The following is a 25,367-nucleotide window of genomic DNA, read 5'->3' on the forward strand; positions in this document are numbered from 1 at the left end:
TACAATGGCACATTCACCATTTCTTTTTATTTCTGCCTGCCTCACAACCCTTATTAACAGCTTCGGGATGTTATTCTTCAGTAAGATTCTCTGCCCTTCCCGATGGCATTCTGAAAATCCCACAGCGGACTGTCAAAGGACATGAGACAAACTCTCCTACACAAGGACAGAGGTGAAACTTTGTTCTCTACTTACTTTAGAGGGGGATTTCTTTGGTTTAGGAAAACATACAAGTTTCTGGACGAGCCTGCAGGTGAAGGTGCATTCACTGGAGGTCAAGTCTGCAAGGTCGGAGGGAAAATCCCTTCTCACCAACAGCTCTATAAAATGACATTTCAGGGAGCAACCTCCCAAACAACCTTAGCTGAAAATAACCAGGTCTTTGGTAGGGCTTGAAGAAAAAGTAAAGCTGATATGACAGCCACGGTGCTCAAACACCACACAGACGTCTGTGGCAACCTTTTTATATATGAGGATTCTTTCTACTTCTTATGGAGCTCTTCAAAATCATTAATTTGTAATATTAGAGTGATTTCTATTTTCAGATCAGAGCAATTCTTCACTCAGATACTCCACAGTTTGACAGCTGATCTGCATCATGTTGTGAATACAGAGCATAACACATCTCAAGGCAGTGAAGTAAGCCTTCAGTACAGCACTCACGCATGCTGCAATACAATACAAGATTTATGGAAAAGGCCTCCTGAATGCTAGTTTGAAATCACAGCTATTCGGAAACTAAAACTGTATATTTAAGACATGACATCCTTATAACTTAACAAGGGTTTATAAAGGCCCAGTTGAGAACTGTTAACCCACAGACTGTTTAGACATAAGTCACCTAGGTTACAGCATTTATCTCATTGCTTCATTTCTTACTGACCTTAGTAAGTCCCTGTATAAATACACTGTTCTGTTCACATTTATTCCCATCTATATTTTCTTCCTATAAGCGTTTTATTTATTTCTTTATTTATTCTTGCTTTGGCATAACCTTTCATTCTCCATTCATAAGGGGCTCTGACCATCCATCCTTCCGCCCAGCTCATCACACACAGCTAAAAGTCTGAGAGGACACCAGCCACACTCTCCCCAATGGAGAATCACAGAATCATAGGAAGGTTTGAGTTGGAAGGGACATTTAAAGGCCACGTAGTCCAACTCCCTTACAATGAACAGAGATATCCACAGCTAGATCAGGCTGCTCAGAGCCCTGTCCAGACTGACCCTGAATGTCTCCAGTGATGGAGCATCCAACATCTCTCCATACAACCCATGCCAGTGCTTCAATACTCTCATCATAAAATACATTTTAATTATATTCCAACTAAATCTCCCCTCTTTTAGTTTTTCCCTTTTTCCCAGACAGATCATGCTAAAGAGACTTTCCCCTTCCTTCTTATAGCCCCCTCGCCCCCCATGTAGCCTCCAGTGGAGCCTTCCAACTTCAGTCAGTCCATGTTTCAAATGCTCTCTTAGTTGTGCAGCAGTGAGGCACCCAGCCCCCTATGCCTATATTCCCCCACAAAGTTCTGCCCAGATGCTTGTGGACAGAGTGCTTGTTCACTCAATTAATTTATTGACACTGATGCACAGGCTGGACTGGTACACACTCTTGGTTCTTTGATTTGCCAGCCTTCTTCCCAGTAGGCTTGCAGTCAAAAAATGACCCCTTTGCTTGTTCAAAGGTGTTTATTTTGCGAAGGTAAGATGGAAAAATGAGATTACCACTAACACTTAATGAGTAAAGTAACAAGCAAATCTGCTGGGACATCTCAGCACTCCCCAATGCTTCAGTCTATCCAACCATCACCAAAAGCACCTAAGAAAATGAAAGTGTTTGAATTCCCTCACAAACTGTTCAAAGAACAGAGCACAAAGCTAGGAAATAAATTACCCTCCGAGCAAGGTTTGCCCTGCAGTGTTAAATATTTCCAACCAAGTGGGGTCTGTGAAAAAGGCTTGTTTTTACCAAAAAGGAAAACAATGTACCGCAGATAGCTGACAACTGATAACAAGTGGGAGCTGCTGATGAAAAGCAGAAAATAAACTTCCTCTCTTTTCATTCATCATGCAGACACGAGGTCCAGTTGTTCCCTCCAGATGAACATCACCAAGGACACCACCTTCTCTTATCTCATACTGACTGGGAATAAACACATTCCTGGGTAAAAAATCTTCCATGGATTTAGTCCAGTCCTAATTTCAACATAGGAAAACAGTGCTTACAGGAGACCTCTGGAGATAACTATCATTTTGGGGCATACTCACTGCCCAGCAACAACCAAAGAATGTCTACTCCAAACTACAATGGATCACTGCAAAACTACACGGCTTAGGGACAAAAATCATCCCATGATCCATAGAAATCTTTTCCCAGGGCTGCCTGTGCCAAAATTCACTAGTTCTTCACCCCTCAGCAGGGTTAAAGGTATTAAGGCCTTACCACAGAACGTTCTTCCAACTGAAGATCTTCTAGTGGTATTACAGTTTGGCTTTGCTTTTCCAATAGAGACAGCTGCCACGAGAGGACATTGCAAGGAACACAACTTTTTGGCCTAACAGCTCACTGCAGTAAGGTTTCACCTGCTTATGAACACAGGCCTTTCTGAAGCTCCCAGATGCCTCCATCCTCCCCTGAGCAATGGCAGAATTGGAAAGGCTGATGAACAAGCAGCAACACCACACACAATTAGCTCAGAAAAACCTGGGAAGCCATACATCATTAGCAGAGAAAAGAATACCTCAACCCAGCCAGAAAAGAACTTCACATTTCCTTCTCGCTCAAGATAAGAGCAGCTGATAAGCAGTCCCCTGTGGATCTCCACTGGAAGGATGCAACTGCATAACTACACCAGGATTATTGCTTTTCCAGATCTGCATCATCTCAAACCTCAGCTGCTGTTTATATTTTTAATATGAGAAAGCCTACCCAGAGCCATTTCATGTTCTAGTCGTTTCACAAAATAGCTGTTTTCAGTCAGGAGAGGTTATAAAAGTGTTCAGTAAAAGGATGGCAAGCATCTTGTTTTTATTAGTTTTTTGATCATAAATTCCTATATATTCAGATGGCATTTAATTACAATCTCTGTCTGGATGTGCTACGAACAGCAGCTGCTGGGAAACATTGTAATCTCCATTATTTTAGAAGAATACAGTGCAAAACATAAATCTTTTAGACAGCAAAACATCAGATCAGTTTCCTAAGAACAAAATCCTCCATTTTCCCCAAGAATATCAAGTTGGAGACCAGGACCAACACATTAAACCAGAAGAAAAACAAGGAAACTGAAGGCTACTCCTTCTGCTCCAATCTGTAACAGGGTACTTTCCAATCTGGGACCCTGGGTTTCTATAGAGCAGCAGTCCCTTTCTTTCCCAATTTCTTTGGTTTTACCCTCTTATTTTCCAGATTATTTGAAGAAAAACATCCTACAAGGTAGAGATGACCTGATTTTCCAGTTTCCAAGAAGCCTCTCTGCTTTCCAAAACTGTTAGTTCTGAGCTCCCTTTGTACTCAGCACAGTAAGAAACAGCACAGGACTATCAGGGTTGATATATATATATATATATATGTATGTGTGTGTGTGTGTATATGTGTATATATATATACTTTTATATATACATGTATGTGTGTGTGTATATATGTATATACATATACATACATACACACACATATATATATATATATATATATATATACACACATATACATATATATACACATACACACACACAATTTTTTTCTTTGGTAGATCAGCTTTCAAAGTAAACAGGCATTTCAAAATGAATCAAACCTAACAGGAGAGAACAATTTTGCCTCTAACGTTCCTTTAGCAATAGTTTGGATCGCTAACACTGGAGTCTTTCTATCGACATACCCAGTCTAAATTATACAGCCATGTATTTTAACAGGCAGAAACAAAGGTCAAAATCCAGACACTTTCATGTATACTATTACAATGAAAAGCCCTTTTATTTTACGTTTCAGTTGTGGGAGTTTCAGCAAAGGGGAATCATGGAACAGTGGAGGAGACAAATACATTTGTGCCTCCCTTTTCAGCTGCTATTAATAAAATGAATAGGGCTTTATCTAACCAATTTATTTTGTAAATAAAACCCTGCTTCAGGACAAAAGCCTTTGCACAACCACCAAGAACGCAGAGAAACAGAAAAACAGATAGTCCTTCAACAACTATGATCTAATGTGAGGAGAAAATGTTGGAAATCATTTTATCCATTTATTTTTTAAGGGGTTACACCTATGCATTCGCTGCCCTGGAAAGGAGAAATGAGCACTATGTTGTGAGCCTACAGATGAGCCAGGCTGTATGAATACGAATGCACTTACGGAGCAGTATATCTATTTGATAAACTCTGAATACTCTTCCCCAGTAATAAAGACTAAAGCTTGGTCTGAATTTGCGCCAGCCTTGTTCAATACTATGCTGCAACACTACACTGGAAAACTAATTTGCAGTCTGCTCAGAATCTAATGATGAGCAAAGTGTCAAGAGCAGTAAATAACTATGTACATGAGCAGGTCACAAAAAAAACCCTGGACATTCATTTCTAAAATAGAAATATTTTCAGGTCATCTTGACACTAGAACTTCGAAAGCATTGCTTAAGAGCCTGCCAGCTGCTCTCTGCTGAATCTAAAGGCGAAGCTGATGCTGACAGCGTGATTTGAATGAGGACAGACACGTCAGGCTCAGTTAGTTGGGTGCATAGCAGCATTCACATAAAGGCATTAAACACCGTGCAGACTCTGCTAACCACCAACCAGTGTTTGTGAGTACCTTGAGACACAGGATGTGGTTTGATTATTATTATCACATAGCCACCAGGAAGCAATGGATAGGTCTGAAGTCCTTAGCTCCCAGACTTGATTGTACCTCCTCCACCCCTGCTACCAAATGCTAGTTTAACCTAATCACAGGTTAAGTTTTGATTACTGGGAAGAAGTCATTTAATCAAATAGCACCCTTTGAATTTAAGTGCAAACACATGCCAAAACTTAACACAAATTAAACAGAGTAGGGGTTTTGTTCATTCTTTATGAGGAGGTCAATATAAAACCTGTGCTGATTAATCTGCTCATCCCACGCAGCTCCTTGGTTGAGCAGTGGAGCAGGATGCAGGGCACCAGTCACAGCACTGCATTGCTCCTGTATGAGCTGTAGTTTTGCTCTGCAAGCTTGGGTTCTAATACCTGTGAGACTTATTCAGACTTTCTTTCCTAAGTCCTGGTTCAGGTGACAGTGAGTGTCCCCACTGTCTTTACAAAACACTATAATCTTCCTTTCGCCAAAGCCTGGTTTGCTCTAATTCAGCAACACTGCTAACAAAGCCTATCAGTTTCATATGAGCTCTTATTGAGATACATACTAACCTGTAATTTTGTTGGAGACAGGATAAAAGAGAGCATCTCCTGTAGCCCCCTGCAGCGATATTTCAGTACTTTGTTTATATATCCCCATTACTCATACTTTAAACGCAAAGTAAGTTTCATAGCCTTAAAGTAATTACTATATACAAGCTGTATCTAATAATGAGCACAATCACTGTCTACAAAACACCACCTCTGTGGACAGTCATAAGTTCATATCCTATTTGACCTCATGAACATTTCATTCAATAAGCACAAGAAACACTTCTGTCTGTCCAATATGAATAAGTCACTACATTTAGGAGAGACAGTTATTCAGACACTGTAAAATAAGAAACTGGGTGATAAAGGTGGAGCAGTTGCTTTTGTATGTATTATTTATGAAAACAGAAGTGCACAACAATCTCATTTCTCTAAGAGACCAGCCATGCACGAGGCTCTAACACAGTGAGCTCTGAACATTCAATCCTGGAGGAGTGCTAGAACCAAGTTTTAAGTTCATATACCAATCTGGAAAAACACAAGAACAAACCTTTTGTAACGGTGCTCACACAGACTAGGTCACAAGAGTACAAAACCAAGCCATAGCAATGCAGCATCCACACCAGAGCCAGCACTTCATCTACTTGTTTGAAAAGACTTGGTGATAATTAGTTGTGGGTTTTTTTAACCAATAAATGTGTTTTGTTTTGACTTTTGGGGAAAGAAAAAGGAAAATAAAGGAATCAAATTGCATGATGAATTGTAATGATTACAACTGGAAGCAGTTGGAATAATGTTCCATTTCAGTAAGATGCCCTCAGAAGTTAACAAACAGGTATTTGCATCATTAGTGACATGTTTTCTACTTTTATAATGACCAGAAACCGATGAGGATGCATGACACTCCTAATGAAATGCTGAAGCAGATCTTAGTTTGAGACCCACACTACCACAGCAGTCATACAAGTGCTTCTCTGACTCGGTGCTTAAGTTACAGTGACCTTCTGAGAGCTCCAAATTTTCATGCTGCATTCATAAAAAGCATGCCTCAGACTGGGGCACGATGGTATTATGGGCAACAGTACAAGAGCAGTTACTAAACAACAGCAAAACCAACAGAACTGCTTCCTTAAGGCGAGCAGAACTCAAAGAAACATTACCAAGTTTTTTTGCAGACATTCAGGCCAAACAAGAAGTGGTCTCAAAAAGTCAACTGACTGCTAGAAACATGCCTGATCTCCAAAGGAGGTGGTGGAGTGAACTCCACAGACATCCTCAAGTGAAATACCAACCAAAAGGTGAGTGTGTGATGACTGTGAGGCACTTGAACAATCCTAAGATCTCAGCCCTTCACTCTGCCCTACAGACTCCTTCCTAGGGCTTTGTACTTGGAAGGATGAAGCATGAGATGTGAACACACACAACGACAGAACATATCATTGAAACCTGGTTGGCAAACTCCATTGCTCCTTGGATCCATACTTAAATTCACATTGTGAGGAGCTTTAGTAGTACTCTTTCAATGCATCTGCATTGCCCAAGAGATGGTCTTCAAGTCTTACACTAACACTAGCTCCATGAAAGACCAATTGAAGGCTTCTGAGATGCCTTACATGCTTGAAATGACAAGCGATATCTCTGCCTCTGCCCCCTCCAGAAGGTCCTAACACAGCTTGCTCTGCAGTGAGTTGATCTGAAGAGTGAAGGCAGCAGTCCTAGCCAGTTTCTTAAGTTTGGAATGCCTTACAAAAAGATCCTGTGATGTCAGTACTGGACTGAATTTGGAGAGGAATCAAGGATGGGGGTATGAAAATTTCCCAAAGGAAAAAGAGCCACTAAGCCACGTATTTCCTTGGGAAAGAAACTTATCTCTTGAGAACCCACACAGGCTGCAGGATGCCAGAGAGGAGCAGGGTCTCAGATGGCAAGAAAAAATATGATCTGACTCTACAACATGATGAAAAAGAAAAGGCAGAAAACATTGAGTAGATGAGCAGAAAAAGAAACTGATGCCAGAGATGATTTTTACACAACTAGTGGAAAGAACTATGAGAGGCTGCTTCTTCAGAGACTACGGATTTGTTGGCATGCTGTGCAGAAAATCCCACTTAGTCACAAATACCTAATTGACTTCTTCCCACACAGTGCCCCTTATGGACACTGAGTAAATGTTCTCCAACTTCAAGAGCCATCTAACATCTGTGCTAGGAGATGCTATTTTTTACTGTTTGCTTGGAAAGGCAGATCCAACCCCTTGAGAAGAGCTTTAGAGGTTCAGGCAGAGTCTAAAACACTCATAGTGAAAGGCAGTGTAAGTTTTAAGTGCAAAAATACCTCAGTCATGTACAGTTTTCCTTGAGATGAACAATGACCACCTTCACTGTTGGAGAACACCAGCAGAGCCAGGAGAAGTTTGCATTGCTTGGTGACAGCAATAGTAGCAGGCCATTATAAAGTCAGGGACCTCTTGCAAACAAAATGTACAATAACACAATAATAAAGGTGGTGAAGGTTAAAAGATACACCGCACTGAGGTGACTGCATTATTGTTCCTATTCTGTGCTTGTACTTGGGAACAAATCACAGAGCCTCCTTAAATCCAAAACTCATCTCTGTTCTCCCTCTCCTTTAGATAAAATAGCCCTACCAAATCCTCTGAGAAGGAGCTAACTCAGAAGACCCTGGGGCTAGAAGACCAATTACATCCTATTAAATCAGATTCTTACTGAAAATAGTCCAAAAAAGAGACAAAAGAGGGGGCAGAGAGAGGGTGACACAAAGCCAGACTGAATGTCTGTCATGATCAAATAGGAGCCAAGAGCCTGCAGTGTTCATTTCCCAGTTAAAAACAAACAAAACAAACTGTAACTTCACAGTTGCCAAAAGCAAATGGGAGAGAAAAGGATGATGTGCTCCAGCACACCTTCAGAAATGAGAATGAAGATAAGAACGCTGGCCAACAGAATGATGATAAGACCTTACAGCATCACAAAAAATTAGGCAAAAACTACAATAAGCTCCAGGCAGCATCAAGATGATGTGTTGTGGAAGACAGACAGTATTTATAAGCCTTCTTTGGTTTTGATTAATTGGCAGAAATCCCAACAGACTGAAGAGCTGCTTTGAAATCCTGAGGATCTCATCTGAGACAGCTCTGCCACTTCTGCTGTGACATCTACTACAACCTCCTGCATCCCTCTCTGTAGTTCACATGGCTACAGTGACTGTGCTCATATTCTTCTGCAAACAATGAGCCTGATATCCTTGCAAATCCTGCACTTTCTAGGCGTGTGGTCCTTCCCAAGACTTCTCTGACGTCCCAAACCCCATCCCCCCCATGGGAAGGCATAATTAGATGTTTCATCACTTTGGAGAAGCTATAGAGAGTAAAGCAAGGAACAAAGTCTCCCAGAGGAGAATCCTCTTGACTGAAGATGACAATAAAATTAAATTCACAGACATTTATGCGGAAAAACTACTAAAATAAGGGCTGAGGAAAGCCTAGACTGTTTTCAATATGGGCTCTTCTCAAAGCTGCTTCTTTCATTTCTATAGCTCCAGTACCAGGAGCATAACAGGTGCTGGTAGAGCTGATTCCCTCAGCTCAGCTTCTGGAGTTTTAGTGCAATCTCAATATTCATTTGCAGAAGAACAAAGAGCCAAGGAGGAGGATGCTACTGCACACAGCCAACACAAAATCAGCAGCTACAAAACAGTCATTTCAAGTATTTTAGGTTCCCTCCACTCCACTCACAATGTTATATTCCTTCCATTTATTCATGGGAATAGAAACCAACATGAAAGAAGGACTCCTTACACCTGTTAATATAGTTCCTAAAATAAATCAGAACGTCTGTTTATAGTGGCATGACTGTTATTCACGAGAGCCTAAAACTTGCACAGTGTCACCTGATTTATCTGCAGCTCTGCTGACATATTTTCCTTTCATAATGCAGCCATCAAATGTGACATCTTGCAGCTGACAGGTTCAGACAGAGAGGGAGCAAAAGAGGAAACATTCGGTTTCAGATGTGAGATATCACATTTATCCTCATTAGCACAAGGTAACACCCACACATAACTCAAAGCTGTCAACACGGTACAGATCTAGATGCATCTCTCAAAGAGAGACCTTTCCAGGTTTCCAAATTCTTAAGCAATTTCTGAAAAGTAATTCCCAAAAAAAGGCTTTAAGTCAACCAAATGAAACCTCCGAAACTAGAGCTTGGACAACTTTTGTTTCTTAATTAAACTTAAAACGAGGGCGGTGGCAGATTCTAGAGGCAGAATACAACTGACCAACAGAGAGATAATCCCTTTTTCACTCCAAAAGAAACCTCTATTTTATCACAAAAAGCTGATGAGGCACTCTTAGAGCAGCACACACACTAATAAGAAAGGTAGTATTTTTGGTAAGCTTATTTTATCCTCAAAACTGCTTGACTTGCATTCAGAGAGCCAGCAGAGACTAGTTCACATGCATAAGCCAAGGATCATTCAGCCTTCTTTTCACTCCCAGCTTCAACAGCCCGAAGGCGTGCTTTTGCTGTAGGTGGTCAGAGCTCTTTTCTCCAAGAATCTCAGCCCCAATAAATACAATAAATAAGACTCACCAAGCACACAAAGTGCCACATAAGTAAGTATCTTCACATTCAAGACAAAGAACCCAAATGTTTAGGGATCATAATTATCATAGAGACTTCAGGCCTAATAAGCTTTATGAAGACAAGTGAAAATTTAAAATGGAGACTACTGCTGCTTCACAGTGATCAGGGAATGCAGCAAGCAACAGTGAAAGTGATGGATGTTTTCAAATCCATCTTACTTAAATTACGATTTATAATTAGTCTAAGGAAACATCTCCCATATATAACCCAGACTTCTGGTTAGAGGCTCTGTCTAAATGCTGAATCGTAAATTAGAAATTTGCATGATAGTATTGGTTATCAAACACTCAACATGACTAATTTGTATTCATATTCATCACAAGCAAGGAAGGAAAGAGGAATACATCGAAACAACATTTGCAATGCTTAAGCAGTTTTTAAGAAAATAAAGTATCACTCACTAATATTCATATAGTTGTGTTTTTTTCAGTAGAACTCTATGAAGAATAAAGTTTATAGTTGATTGGTTGTAGGTTTTTTGTCTGTTTGTTTGAATAGCTGAAAGGATACAGTGATAAGAGCCAACAAGAGCAAATGAGCCCACACTAACAACCATAAACCAAGCCATTTGATAACATCATCTCTCATTTCCATTACTTCACCATCACTCATTGCATTACTTCTAAACATAGACCATAAACTCTACATAATTTTGTTTGTAAAGCATTATACATATTTACATAGCTGTCTAAATAATCTTAAATTAAATCACGAGACCAACCAAATCCTGGGGGTGAGCCAACCCTGCCCTCACACACAGAGACCTGCCAGAAGAGCAGGAACAAGCTGAAGAGCCCAAAAGCCATGACGTTCTCTTTGACATAGAGTTGTTTTAGAAGAAGAGAGTCAAGGGAATAATTAGAAACAGGAAAGCCACAGTAATAGTACAATATCAGATATATCAAATAAAGGCCATATGAGTTGCAAGGAACGTTCGGTGCTTCAAACAACAGCGGGAAGGGGTCTGGCCACAAATCCCCCAGAATTCCTCTCAAAGGACGCAACAGCACTGAACGGGAGATAAGTGCAACCTGTTGTTATGAGGTTTCATCAGGGGACATCATCCAAACCCAGACACACTGCAGAAATATACCTCCAACATGATGGCGTTTGGGAAACAGGGTTGTGCAATATGAAAACTTCTCTATTTAAAAAAACAGAAAAAGCTTCGCTTTAAAACAGTTTGTTACTAATGCTAAGACAAATCTCGCACCTCAATAAAATAGTTTCTGTATTCTAAATGTGAGACTGAAAAACCCACACCTTTCCATGTAATGCTGGAGTGGGCATATCTGAATGAGGAAAATATGTAAATATTAAAAGCTGGAAGACTTAAAGCTGTGCCATGAGAAAGGATTTAACCTTAAAAGGGCAGAACCTGAAAGATGTTTTGGGAAAGTAGCAAAGAGCATTTGCAACTATACAGCATTAAGAGTTTGGCAGGAAACCATGTTTAAAGGATGGCTTACTGCCTCCAAAATATTTTTGTTTGAAAGGCAATTTAAGAAATTAATTTGTGCATGTATAAATACACAGAAACCCACAAGTTGTACATATTCTGGAGTTCTCTCATATTTGCTCAAAAGGCACAGACAAGCAGGAAACCTCTGTTCTCCTTGGGTACCATCTGGACAAAATGCTTGCAGGTCTACTCCTTCCTAAGGAGTACCAAGAGATTTTATAACTGTATGTCTACATGTACCGTATCAAATCAAGCTGGGAACTCATTTGTTGCATTAACTGAATTAAAACAGCAACATTTACCTCAGAACTCGCTATTAGACATTAGCCAAAGAGATAAGTGGACACTGCAGTCAGTGGACATCAGGTTTGATCAAGCCTAATAACTCCTACAGATGAAACACAAATCCCCTATTAAAAAAATATACCCAATTCAACACACAAAGCTAAAGAACAGAATAAGACACAAAATGCAATCAGCTGACATTCTGGAAAAGCGGAGTGCTGACAACACCCATCCAGCTATGAGGCTCTCAGAAACCCAACGGCTCCCAAAAACAGAACATTCACGGCTGCATTCATATCTCACCAAGAAGATAAAACCCTGCCACAGCACATACTGTGACAAATTAGACATGCTAAACTGCAGATGCTATACTCATTTTGTGCACAGGGCAGAAAAATACCATTTTCTATTATGAAACACATTGCTTCTGCAGAGATGTCCATGTGCTTTATCAACATGTAAAAGCTCATTCTCACAACATTCTATAAGGTAGCAAGCTATTACCACAGTCTCCTCCTTTTAAAGTCACTTTCCATTTCCGCAACACCACCATTTCTGTTAAGCCAACCATTGATATAGCAAAGCATAGGTATTGACTTAAAGCACAAGAACTATATTTAGTGGGGGCTTATTCCAACAGATCTCAGTGCTGGGTTAAGAGCTTTAACCCTCTTTCTTTATATAGGAAGGCACACAATTCTAGCATGGAATTTTCCAAGCAAAAGTAGTCTGCACAAATTCTTCAAAAACTGTATTTAGAAAATGTCCTTAGTCTCCTTCTTCAAAATGATTTTTCCCATGAAATAAAGTTCTCATCTGCATGAATGTTGGAAAACAAAGGAAAAAGGCACCAGCTTTTGAAACCATACCTTCCATGACATATACCAGGGAACCCACATCTCCCTCCTTGATGATGCAGCTGTCTTTGCCATACTCCACAGGATACATACAATCCACAATCTCCTGGATCTGAGACAGCTCCAGATTCTTCATGAAGTCATTGTCAAGGATTGCTTCCTTTATTAGCTCCTTGGACCTGCAGGACAGAAAAGAAAACCAAAAAAGCATGGTTTAGCCAAACATTCATCCACCACACTCAATAACGGCACAACCCCACAGTGCCTCAGTCACTGTATCTTTGGGAGCAAAATAAATCCAGATTTTTTTCCCTAAAAATGTGATGGAATCCAAGATGATGAAAAAAAAATAATAACTTGCAATGATTTCTGTAAATAATTTTAGATACAGTTTCGTAACGAAAATAGATGTCGTGCAATTGCAAGATCCCTTTTTAGCTACATCTGTAATAACACTGAAGAATAACAGAGCTACCCAAAATATCTTCCATACACAAAAAGTGAAAGGAAACACAAACAAGAAGCCCAACGATTTACTGCATAGTTTATCATATTCCTATTAAATCACACAAACTGGATCACACAAGAGCGTGTGATGGTGCAGTGATTCCCTGAGTATTAATCAAATTCCAAACACCACAACATCCAGCAGAGAAGGCACCACTGTTGAACATCACCAATTAATTGCTTTGATGACTAATGGCAAAATTCAGTTGTTTTATTAGCATGCACAAAATTAGACACTCAGTTTTGGCTTGGCGTGCAACTGGTTTAACAGTCTGAAGTTCTACACTGTGCAAGGTTTAGAAAGGAAGAGGCTGTTTCTGACAACACAGGCTAAGCCTCCGATCTGACTGTAACCACCACATTATGACACTTTGCAAGACCTCCTAGAGCAACTTATGGAAAGGATCAAGGGAGGATGCTACATCTGGGTTCAGACAAAGCTGGAGTGCACTCACTTCTCCAAAATGCTCTACTTTACACAACAGGCCATCAGCACTGAGCTACTGAAGCATTCAATGCAAAGTAGACTGGACTTCAAGCACTGTCTGCAAGGAGGAATGGACTGCTACAGAAAATTTGTTCTTGAGAAATTTAGTTTAACTTCACGTGCTATCATTCTAATTCCTTGCACAAGCAAATAAAAATCACCAGGAAGAAAACTGCGTTGTTCTTTCATTGCTTTCAGTAGCGTGAAGCTGATAATTTGAAGGTTGGTTATAAGGCAGATAACTTGCTTTCCTTATTTGTTCTACATAGTACAGCAAGAGCAGACTTTCTATGCTGTGCCTTGATGGCTCTTTTGGTCTCAGCCACCCCCACAGGTCCCCATAAGCCTCATAACAAAGACACTAATTACTAGCATTACTCAAGCAGCATGCTGAAGAAGAAAGCATAATAAAAGCTTTCACGGTAGTCATATCAGCCAGCATTCCAATTCCAGCTATTTGTTCCATTGCAAGGCTCAAAATAAGACTGTATCCCCGATAAAATAAAGTCAGCCTTTCATGAAGGGTGCTTAGAAAAACAGTCACAAGAGATGCAAGGAATTCAGACATGGGTATGTTGGACCTTCCTGTTAATTTAGGGCCCACAGAAAGAAGCAATGCTGTGCTTGTAGGAATAAAGAACAACAAAGGGTCTGCCTGATCTAAAGGGCAGCAAAGGGGCAGCAGAAGGACTAAGATATCTGCTACAAATCCATTCTGGGGAGAAGCAGCAAAATATATGCAAGATGAACTAAGGTTTGGAATTTGTGAGCTTAACAGTATTCTGAGTAAAGCCTCAGAGTAGCTCTAACCAACAGACTTGTGGCATCAAAAACCTCTTCTCTACAACATACATAGGTTGCTCCAAAAGTAATGCCTCCTATTTATTTCCATGGAAACTACAACAAAGAGCACAATAACACTCTTTGAGAGAGCAAATTCTCAGCTACAAAACACTATTTCTCAACATAATCACCACTATTATCTGTGCATTTTCACCAGTAATAAACAAATGCTGGTATGTTGTGCTCAGAAAAATCTGCACCAACAGAGGTGGTCCATTGTATCTCACTGTTATGATTATGTTATTTCTTAGCACAGTTGCTAAAAAAATGTTGCCTACACAGTCCATCTTTCATCAGTCCAAACAGATGGAAGTCACAAAGCGACAAATCCAGACCACATGGTGAGTATGGTAGGACAGTCCAGCCAAGATTAGCAGTGTGTTGCACAGTCTTCAAACTGGTATGAGATCTGGCATTATCACACTGCGGGAGAAAGGCTGCCTTCTTCTCTGGCCTGACTCTGGAAGTTTGAGCTTTCAGCTTAGTCAGGGTTGTGATGTAGCAGTCAGAGCTGATGACTTTTCCAAGTTCCAGGAAATCCAGTAGAATCATCCCTTTCCTACCCCAACAGACACTATATATCACTTCAGCCACTGAGGGCTGTGCCTTTAACTTTTTCTTTGATGGGGAATTCACATGTCACCACTCCATGAACTGCCACTTTGACTCATAGTGGTGACACTACATCTCGTCACTGGTAATGATGCAATCCTGGCAACCTCCACCTGCAGCCTCCTATTGGTTCAACAGGTCCTGACAAACCTTCAGCGTTCCTTCTGTTTCTGTGTGAGTATCTATGGGACCCGCGTGCTTCAAGCTTTGTGATATTCCAACACTGCCACCGTTGTTTCCAATTCACACCCACCAGTTGGTCTCCATAAACATTCAGTGAGCACTGATGAATGTGAGTGGGTGCCATTTATTCCCACGTGGAAGAATTCAGTCACACATCTTTGCTTCATAACCACTCCCATGTCAGACACCATTCTGTCAGACTGCCCCTCTGCTGCCATCTGTCACAAGGCAACAAAATGTAATGGGATATTGGTGGGAAGATTCAGCCACTACTGCCGTACCGCCAACATCAACCTCTGACATCACTGGCCAACATTACTTTGAAGAAATACTGGAGAAACTGAAAGCTCAGAGGTCCACTAAGTCATCCAAACGCTCTTAACAGCAGAAGCGTGCTAGCAATAGAAGGGAAAGCACAGGGCACCAACAGCACATTCTGTAGCCTGTAAGCCACACACCTTTTCATTTAGAAATATTCCATCCACCTCAAAAAAAAATAAATAAGAAATATAAAGCGAAGTTTAGCTTGACGTATTTGAAAATTAGTTGCTACTAAAAATACATTGTCATAGCTACAATAAGATTTACTCCATTGTTCCCTGCGAGAGAGTATTCGTCAGTCTAATAATTTAAGAAATTATTCATGCAATGTAGATTACCGTTCCCACATACTTGTGCATACAGGGCCTTCAGCAATTTCCACATTATTTTATTACACAGCTTTCTTTCAATGTAATTCACAGATGAAGCTCCAGGTAAATAGATTTCTCTTCTTCTCTATTTATTTTTATACGATGTGAAACTCAAAGCATATAAATTAGCTCATAATTCCCAATTAACCCGGAACCAATGCTTTTGTGAACCACACCATTCTTTAATCATCTCCATTACTATATGAAAACTGCATTCACTGCAGAAGTGTTAACACACAAGTCTGATAGAAAAGGAAAGGTACCTAAAATGGTCAAAAACACACTCCTGCAAGCGGCTTAAACAAGATACAGCTGTTTTAATACCTCTTACTGCTGAAGAGTACTCCGTCTGCATTTTTTAATTAAAGTTTCTAATAGAAACAACCTGCAAACAAAATAAACCTGCAGTATTTATAATGGACTTTTTCTGAGTGACCTCATTTCAGGAATGGGGCCCTATTTACTTAAGGCTCAACTGAACAACTCCTAATGCAGAGGGCCATTCAGAGCAGAGAGTGAAGCCCTCATCTTTACTTTCCAGAGCAGAAACCTGCAACTATGTTTACTGAGAAAATAGTGATCAAAAGCAATGGAAAATTAAAAAGTAAAAAGGGCATAATCATCTGTAATACATCCGTTCCCAAATGAGTTTAAGCCCATCACGCTAACTAATAAGGCATCAGTAGGAACAAGCTAATTGCATCCTCATTTGCAGAAGTCATGCAAAAAGCACCGTAAGAAGTTTGCTATAAATGCATTTCATCCACGAAAACATTAGTGCCAGTCTGTGAGAGCCCCTCAGAAGAACAGCATACAGAATGTATGTGACTTTGCACACCACCCAGTCCCAAGCAGGGACAGAGCATTCACATGTACAATGCCACAGCTGCGTACCAAAACCATTTTAAATTGGAGATCACAGCCACGGCTGAACCTTGCAACGGGAAGAAAACAGTAAGAAAAGTTCAGTAAAATAGCAATTTTAGAAGTTCTCTTTAAAGATGCACATTGAGCACAAAAAAGCCCACATCCTCCAAAAACCAGTCATGTCCGGCACAAAAGCCTTGCTGTACAATTGCTGGTGCTTACTGAGCGACTATTCAATCTACAGGCAGGCTGCACATCCCACACAGACACCTATTCATCCAGACACTTCATCTTCTGTTTACGAACACCGCTGCACGGCCAGTCAAATACACAGAGGTTTAAAAACAAGAGCCTAGAAATCAGAAAGCCTTCCGGGATATCAAAACAACTGTCAGCTACACAGCTGAAATCTCTTCCCTGTGCTGTTATTTAGCGTGGGTGTCTCTTCAGCTCCTGCAGAAGAGAGAGAAAGCAAGCATAACTTTCAGGGATGACTGTTCAATCCCTCAACCACCAACTTCAAGCTCCGCTGCCCTCGGGAAAGGTGGTTTTGAAACAAAAGCGTTTATGTTGTTAGGAGAATTATTTCTGACAGGTCAATTACAGAAAGGTGGAGGTCTGCCCCTGCAGTGCCCCAGGAGATCTGGCACTGCAGGCTGGCAGTGGGTACTTCTTGCATGATAGCAATGCAATAGAAACGCAAGCTGGCTGGCTTTAAAAACATAGCTTGCAGAAGGAGAAATGGATCCTCTTTTAAGACTCACGCACCATGTGGCAGCAGGACAGGACAGAAAAGACCTTTTGGTAAAGTCTCAGTGCTGCTCAACTGCAACACCGTTACTAGCTGATAACTCTGAATTAGCTGTTTGTTTTGGCTACGGACAAAGATCACTTTAAACGTTCCTTAAAGGGAAATGTAAATATAACTCAGGAGAGCTATTCTTGTCCCATTAACTGGAAATACAGCAGGACCCGAGTTCAGAACGGAGTAACACAGAGCCTTCACTATGTTTGCTGATGCTCATGACAGTGCTTGCCTTTCCCACCACAGACAGCAGTGGTGAGGCTTCAGGTCGCAAGAGAACATTCCTGGATGGGATCCGAAACATCTTGAGCCAAGGCCATTACTGCTTAGCTGGATGGAAGCACGTGTTCTTCGGAAGAGTACACGAAAAACAATTTAAGCCAACATTCTGTTTAGAGAGGCAACAGGGAGAGCAAATGTGCCCTGATCTAAACCTTTAAAAAAAGGCAAATAAACCCCATGTTTCCCTTTTGCTTATATGTAAATATGACCTGTAGTTGCGGAATAGAGGAGCTTCGTAGAGAACGTGTTGATGAGAGAGCTCCACTTAGTACTTCTAAATATATCAGTAAAACATGCCGTTCATTTACACTGTTGCTCATTATATCACATTCTGGCATTCAACATTTAAGAAGTAAAACAATTTAAGAAAAAGAATGTTAATTTCTCCTTGAATTTCTCTCATTGAAAACTGTTGTTAGGATGCAAATGCTGTAGGCAAGGTTCCGTGGGGAAGTTTTTTTTTGTTAACTCCTGTATTCAAATATATCTCACCCCACAGATTTTCACCACCCTTTTCTAGTCTACTATTTTCCATCCTACAAAAACCCAGGTTTAGATACTGGAAATGTTTGGCACTGTCAGCAAGAAAATCATCTCCTCCCATCACAATTTGCCTACTTCTTAGATGCCTGACACCTCTGAACAACTCCCACACGAGCTTCATTTTGAGAAGCCATTACCAATACCTCCCCACAGGATCGAACAGCCACTTTATTAAATGAAGGAAGCAGCAGAAACTTTGGGCAGCTTGTCATAGGTGAACACACATAGCAAATGAATGCCAAAGGACAAACCGAACAAGGTACATGCTACACACTTGGCTAAACAACATGGTCTTTGGAGGGGTGGTGTTCTTACACATCTCACAGTTTTTGTGCTCACATCCAGTGTAACTATGCTGGAGACTTTTTCACACCTACAGAAATAGCAAAGAAAACATATGTACCCCTACGCTGCAACACCAAGGGATGCAGCAACACCCAAACTCCTCCAGCAAGGTTCAGTTTGCAAGACTAAGCCGTGGAGATCCAGGCAAAACATCTTGAAGGTCAAGGCAATGTATCTAGGAAAGAACCTCCTACTTTAAGGGCAAGAGTTTCTCCATCAATCAAACAATTATCCACATACACTTCCACTCCTGGCAGCTCCAAGCAGCAAGCTGACTGGAGGCAGGTATGAGGACAGCAGCTAAATGGCGACTAAAACAGTTTCCCAAAGTTTATTAGCATATTTTGAGGTCCGCATGGCTTCACAGTGATAAATGAACACTTAGAGAGAGAACTGCATTCAGATGCCCTGGAGAAGAAAGTCACAGATAGCTGCTGCAGAGATGGACTTCACCCTGGTGGAAAAAGCAGGAAATCTGCCAAGTGGATGATAACCTAATTTAAATAGATGCAGAAATCCAATTAGAGATCCTCTGAGCAGAGACAGCTCGCTCTTGTCTCTTGGATTAGAGGCTACAAACACATTGCAAGCTTTTCTAAATGTGCTGTTGTCCAGGCAAAATGAATGTGCTCTGCAAAAACACTTTGCTCCTCCTCAGCAGAAGAGCATCAGCAGGGAAAGATATCACGACAGTGCAAATATACAGCTGTAGGTTTAGCACGGGCCTTCACAGAAAATGTGATTTATGAAATAAAGGTGACAGATTTAACGCCAGTTACTGATTCACCTAACACTTCTGATGGATGGCACTGTCACCATCTACGCTGTTTCACTACTTCTGCTTTTCTGCTGCCTGGCAAAGACCCTGGTTTAAAGAATATAGGTGTTCAGGAGCAGAATGCAGACGAGCACTTGGAGCCTTAGTCCTTCAATAAATATCTCTAGGAATTGAAGAAGAAGTATTTCTTCCTTTCTTAAGGGTCAGTAAAAGGACTGACGTTAGCAGCCATGCTTTGAGAGACAAATACTGTAAGGAAGTATGGGATTACCTAAATAGCATCTTCAGCCAGGAGCCAAGGAGCAGGCTGCAGGGATTTAGAGGCAAGCACTGACACTGGATCAGCTCTCAGAAAGGTCGCTTCGGGGACACAGTAGCCCTGAGCAGAGCTATGGGAGCACCATCATGAAGGCTCTGTCTAGTCTACTAATAAACCAGATTACATTCTGACAAGCACCTTTTGGCAGATGATATGAACTCTAAGGAACCAAGTCATATAACTTTATAACATTTAAATGGAGACAGAACAGCAGCAGGAAACTCATACGCTGCCTACAGAAAAGCAGGGAGGCTGGGGATCATACCAGGAGCCAACCACCAGCAGTCTCTCTCTATTCATCAGATCAGAGATAAACAGTCACATTCAAAGTACTACCTTCTAATCTGTATTTCCACTGTGTTGAGTACCAACCATCCCTCCAGCAGAGCTTTGAAGAACATCCTCACAGCAGCAATCTTTCCTCAAACTTATCTTAGGAAGTCTACCAAGAGTGCAGCACCCATAAAGTCCCAGACTGTCTATTGAAGGATAACCTTTACAGATGCAGGAAATTCAGATAAATCCCCCTATTTCACACTTATACTATTCAGAGATAAACTCAACAGATTTTTGCAACTCCACCCCATCCAACCAAGAGTAAATGCAAGCCAGAAAGAAGTTAAAATAATTGTTTTGAAGAGCAATCGTACAAAAAAACTGACATCAGAAGGGTACCAAGTTTAAAGGGAAGGCAAGGAAAAGATGGATCGATTTCAAGGACTCTAGGAAATGGCTCCCCTTTGATCAAAATAACTGCCCTCCAGAGGATTTGAATGTTTCCAGGCACTTCGGCCTGAAAGCACACTGTCAAGGGAAACATCCTATTTCTTGTAAAGAAGAGGATATTTTTGCACTAGCAGCACACTGGTAACCTCACATTTTACGGCACCACTTGCCCTCAGGGAATGCTAACAGGAACGGACACATGCAAAAGGAGGCAGCAACATAAACGTGTACTGCCAAGGTAAGGCCAAGGAACAGCATGCTCACCTGGGACTTCATCCCTCTGAGCAAGTTTTGATGATTGCAGTGTAAGGCACCCTCCCCTACAAGCAACTGTAACCCACTGGCATTACAGCCTAGCAGAAGGGCAAGCCATAATCACAGCACGAGAAACACTGAGGTGCTCCCAAAGGAAAGCTCTGCTCTTTACAAGCAGGACCACTTCAACAGGAAACAGCACCGCTTGCTTCTGGAGTATAGTCTACAACACGCATTAAGTAGGTTGTTATTCTGCCTCCTCCAGAACCAAGAAAGCAATCCCTTTAATAAGACAGGAATGCTCAAGATTCATTCTGTCGAGATAGGAGTGATGGGAGACATAAATATTTGTCATCATAAGATGGGCTGAGCACAAAGCAACAAGGCTCCGCTCTCAAAGGCAGGGTGCATGAAATGTAGCTGGAGCTTGTTGCTGTCACAGCAGGGGGTGAGGAATTCCCTTTCAAGCACTGCAGATGCAGACTGGGGGAACGCAGATGGGATGACAATAACGCAAGCACAACAGTATAAAGGGCAGATGTGTGCTGATGTGCTGATAGGTAAACAAAGAGCAACAAGAATCACACAAAAGGAAATACCAAAATACCTGAATCCCACTCAGAGGAATGCAAGACAGCTCCGACAGCTGCAGGAAAGATTATCTTTTTAATCCTCAAGCAGCAGACCCTGAAGAACCAACTCACTGTTACAAATGATGTCCCGCATCTAGGATTTGTTATATCAGATGAAATCCTAAGGAAGATGCTACTTGGCCATTGGTATCCCATAATTCAGCATGAAGTACTAACAATATCTCAGCGTTCACCGTTTCTCCCAAAATACTTACAATGTCTGACACATAGGAGATGGATGGGTTTATCATGCACCAATTTCAGAGCACCCACTGCAACATATGTTATAGCTGTGGGCAGTTATCAATGGCCCTGCTGCCCGTAATTTATAATGAAGAGGTGCTGCAGGTCTGCTGCCAAGGTCCTTAAGAGCAGACCATCTGGAAGGCTCTAAAGGGAGGGGAGAAACACCTCAAAATAGTGAAAAGACAGAAAAATTAAGCCAGAAAAGAGCACACAATCAAGTGATGCTTATCTGTACCATGTGAACAGAAAAGTAATTTGCTCATATGCCTACTGTGCATCATGCTTATTTTGTTTTCCTTGCATTACTATCCTGTATTTACTCTCCTCTTTCCCAGCACCCTTATGTCTTAGCACCCTCCTACACCACCTTCAAAACCAAAAATGCCTGCTCTGAGCACAACTTTGGGTCGTCCTTCCTTCTCTTCTGAGTACCTCACTTGACACTCCCACTGCATCATGGTTTCCTTTTCTCTACCCTTCCACCACTCAGCTCCTTCGTTGGGCTTGAGAAAACCAGAGCTGGCAACACAAAGAGTTGGTGAGAGTGGTCCTCCCACATGCGGCTCTCTAGGGAAACAGTTAGCTTCCTCTGTCCCAAATATTGTACAGAATTAGGAATGCGGTTTTGTTCGCTCCTTGAAAAGCATCGCTGCAATTCTCTCACATTTCAGTTTGTTCCACAGAACGCAGGCTGCGTTTTGGAAATATTTACATGAAGGAATACACAGAGAGAGCTAACAAGAGATGGAGAGAATCTGCATGCCAAGGAGTTATTTTGGAATAGGAAACAGGAACTACTAGAGTGAGCCGAAATAATTCAGAAGACTTTAACCCTGATAGACCTGCAGAGCTTTACTTACAAGACATTTAACTGTTTTAAAGACATTCAGACAGTTCTTTGCCTCAAAGTCAAAAGAAAACGCAAGTCCTCAGAAAACACATAAATGCAACAGACATCCAAGAGCAGAAAGATCAGCATCCACAGAACTGCACCTGAAAGCTTGCCTTTGGAACGAGTTCCAAATGTTCTTTAGTTTTGAAGGACTTCAGCTTATTTGCCCTATCCCACGCAGTGTGCAGGTCACCCACGGGGTTGTGCAGGATTCACCTGTTCTAAATGAAATTCCTCTGCTCATCTAACATCTTTAAGCTGGCTTAGCTGCAGTACACAAACAGCTCTTTGGAAATGCACTTTAGTTTTACCTGCGTTCCTGTGAGGCAGATTCACTCCAGAAACATAAACCTTTGTAGTTTCTCCATGATGAAACACTGAGAAGAGCTACCCACATCTTGCAATTGAAGTAACTACTCGGTTTTGTCTACTTGCTCAATTCTAAACCTTAATTACGATAATAAAATTATCAGTCACTTGCTCATCTTCAAACCTAAAGACAAAAGCTCCCTAAAACACTATTTGTAATGTCCCTAAAGAGATGCTAAACACATTACTAAGACTTGGCTTCCACCATTCTTTGTTCTCTACAGCGCATGATTTTAGCCATGAGTGGCATCAACATCACAAGGTACCCAACATATCACATATTTCTTCCCTCCTGTACCATAACTCACAGAATTCAGCTAAAAACAAAGGCAAGAGGCCTTACAGACAGGATAGTCTTCACCTGTCGGTTTTATGTATACAAATCTGCTGGTTTTTGGCAGTGATCTGAGAGCTGGCACGCACTGTGCTGTTCTGTCCAATTTCCACTTGCACAACCTGCCGTTAAAGTCAAGGAATAAAATATAACAAGTCTTATATATGGTGAAGAGTAAATCCGCATGCTACTTTCTTTTATCGCAGTGGGGGGATACTATGCTGTTCTATTTATAAAGGTCAAGTAAATTGGTGCAGTCTGTGGAGCTCTAATGCCTCTGTATTATTAAAAAGGAATATTTAGACAGCGCCTTTCAGAGAGAGAGAAATCTCAGACTAATATTTGTCCCTCCAATCTGAGCTGACGTGTGCACACAGTTTTGTGTACACTGAGTAGAACATGACAATGAATGTTTATTTGTTCTTCGTTTGAATTATGACAACTGTTATATTTGAAACAGCCCATAACATTTTAACAGGTTGTTTGGATAAGCCACAGCTATAAATCCTGATCAGCTGTCAAGCAAGGAAAAACCTCTGTATTACCTTTTGGCATGAAAATAAACTGCTGGGAAGTGAGGAAACAGGGCTAAGAGGGAGTTAAAGCGCTTAGCAGTTTGCTTAACCTGGGTCCCCAGCACACAACAGTTGCCTTCTGCCATCTTCCTGTAAAGGAGCGATACCCAACCACAAACACTTCCATACAGATCACTGAGGATGTCACACAACTATCCAACAAGGCACTTTCCTCAGCCCTTCCCTGCTTTTGTTCAAAGCAGTTAGGAGGTGTTTTTTTCATCTCTGAATCACAACTTCAAATTAAACAGTTTTGACAATCACGTTGATGATTATGCCACAGCAGAAATGCGTAGCACAAGACCACTATAATTACACAGCTAATTGCACCTACGGAGATGCTAACACTGCAAAAAGCCCCCACAGGACTCTAGGAAAGGCAGCAAATGCATGAGGGAACAATGAAATCCTATCTATCTAAACAAATCCAATAACAGCACTTACAGTTAAATGCTGTGACTTGCTGCAAACCCACAACATCCAAGAAATTCCTCACCTGACCCAGGTTGGGAAACTGAATTTCTAGTGATGTTTTGGCTTTGATATTCTCCTACCACAGCCTCTGAGGTCCAGCGGATACTGAGTGCTCTGAGACAGCACAACAGTGCAATCCAAAACTTAGCTGCTGTCTCCCTGATATCTCCCTGAGCTTCAGTTTTATGGTTGTCATATTCCTTCCCCGAGCAGCTCAGAGAAGTCTGCAGTCAGGAGGGGTCGCAGAGAACAAAGAAGTGCCAGACAGAATCAGGATTCACAGGTGCTCTCATTTCAAGTTCTGGTCAGATCCACCCAGCACACACAGCTGGAAGTTAAGCAGCAGAAATCCCAAACAACAGCTATACCTTCCAAGAATTCAGCTGGGCTCCATGTAGCCTTTGGGTTTAGGAATACACAGACCAAACTGAATTTTAGCTACTGAGAACTGTCAGCAGTTCACACACCAGGGACATCTCCAACAGCAAGAAGACATATATTTTCAGTATTGTTGTGCAATATACTCTCTGGTTAATAAGAAAATGATAAACCACTTGTCAACCTACACCTGCACTCAGTTCTGTTATTTAGGTGGAAACATGGAGAAAGTTCATCCTCCTGTGAAAATGAACACCCAATAAAGGAGAGCACAGGCATTTCAAGTGACCCTTTGTGAAAGGCTCTGCCTTGTCATTTGCTATTTAATTAGCTATGAAACCTAACTTCTAATCACCAAGTGTTAATGCTTATGAAGGAATTAGAGTTAACATACTCTCTGGGATATAAAAATTAGGAACTTACAAAGGCTTGTTAATCAGCATGGAAAGGCAGACAGAACAAAGTGGTGGGCAGACAGGAGCTCCTGCAGCCCGCTGCTTCCTCCTGCACAGGTGTGACATCTAATGCCTCACCTCTAATCCCAGATACATCATGAGGCAAAAACGTATGGACAGATTA

General features: G+C 41.3%; 1 protein-coding gene across 3 annotated transcripts in view; it reads right to left on the reverse strand.

The window, feature by feature from the left end:
• PRKG1 (protein kinase cGMP-dependent 1) overlaps positions 1-25,367 on the reverse strand; it is a 316,142-nt gene that overhangs the window by 261,666 nt on the left and 29,109 nt on the right. For all 3 annotated transcript variants that reach the window (XM_015866196.2, XM_015866197.2, XM_015866199.2), the window contains exon 2: positions 12,657-12,823. In XM_015866196.2, coding sequence (XP_015721682.1) covers positions 12,657-12,823 — 167 coding nt within the window. The remainder of the gene's footprint in view (positions 1-12,656; positions 12,824-25,367) is intronic.

This window comes from Coturnix japonica, chromosome 6, assembly GCF_001577835.2.
Source record: "Coturnix japonica isolate 7356 chromosome 6, Coturnix japonica 2.1, whole genome shotgun sequence".
In the NCBI taxonomy this organism is placed as follows: domain Eukaryota; kingdom Metazoa; phylum Chordata; class Aves; order Galliformes; family Phasianidae; genus Coturnix; species Coturnix japonica.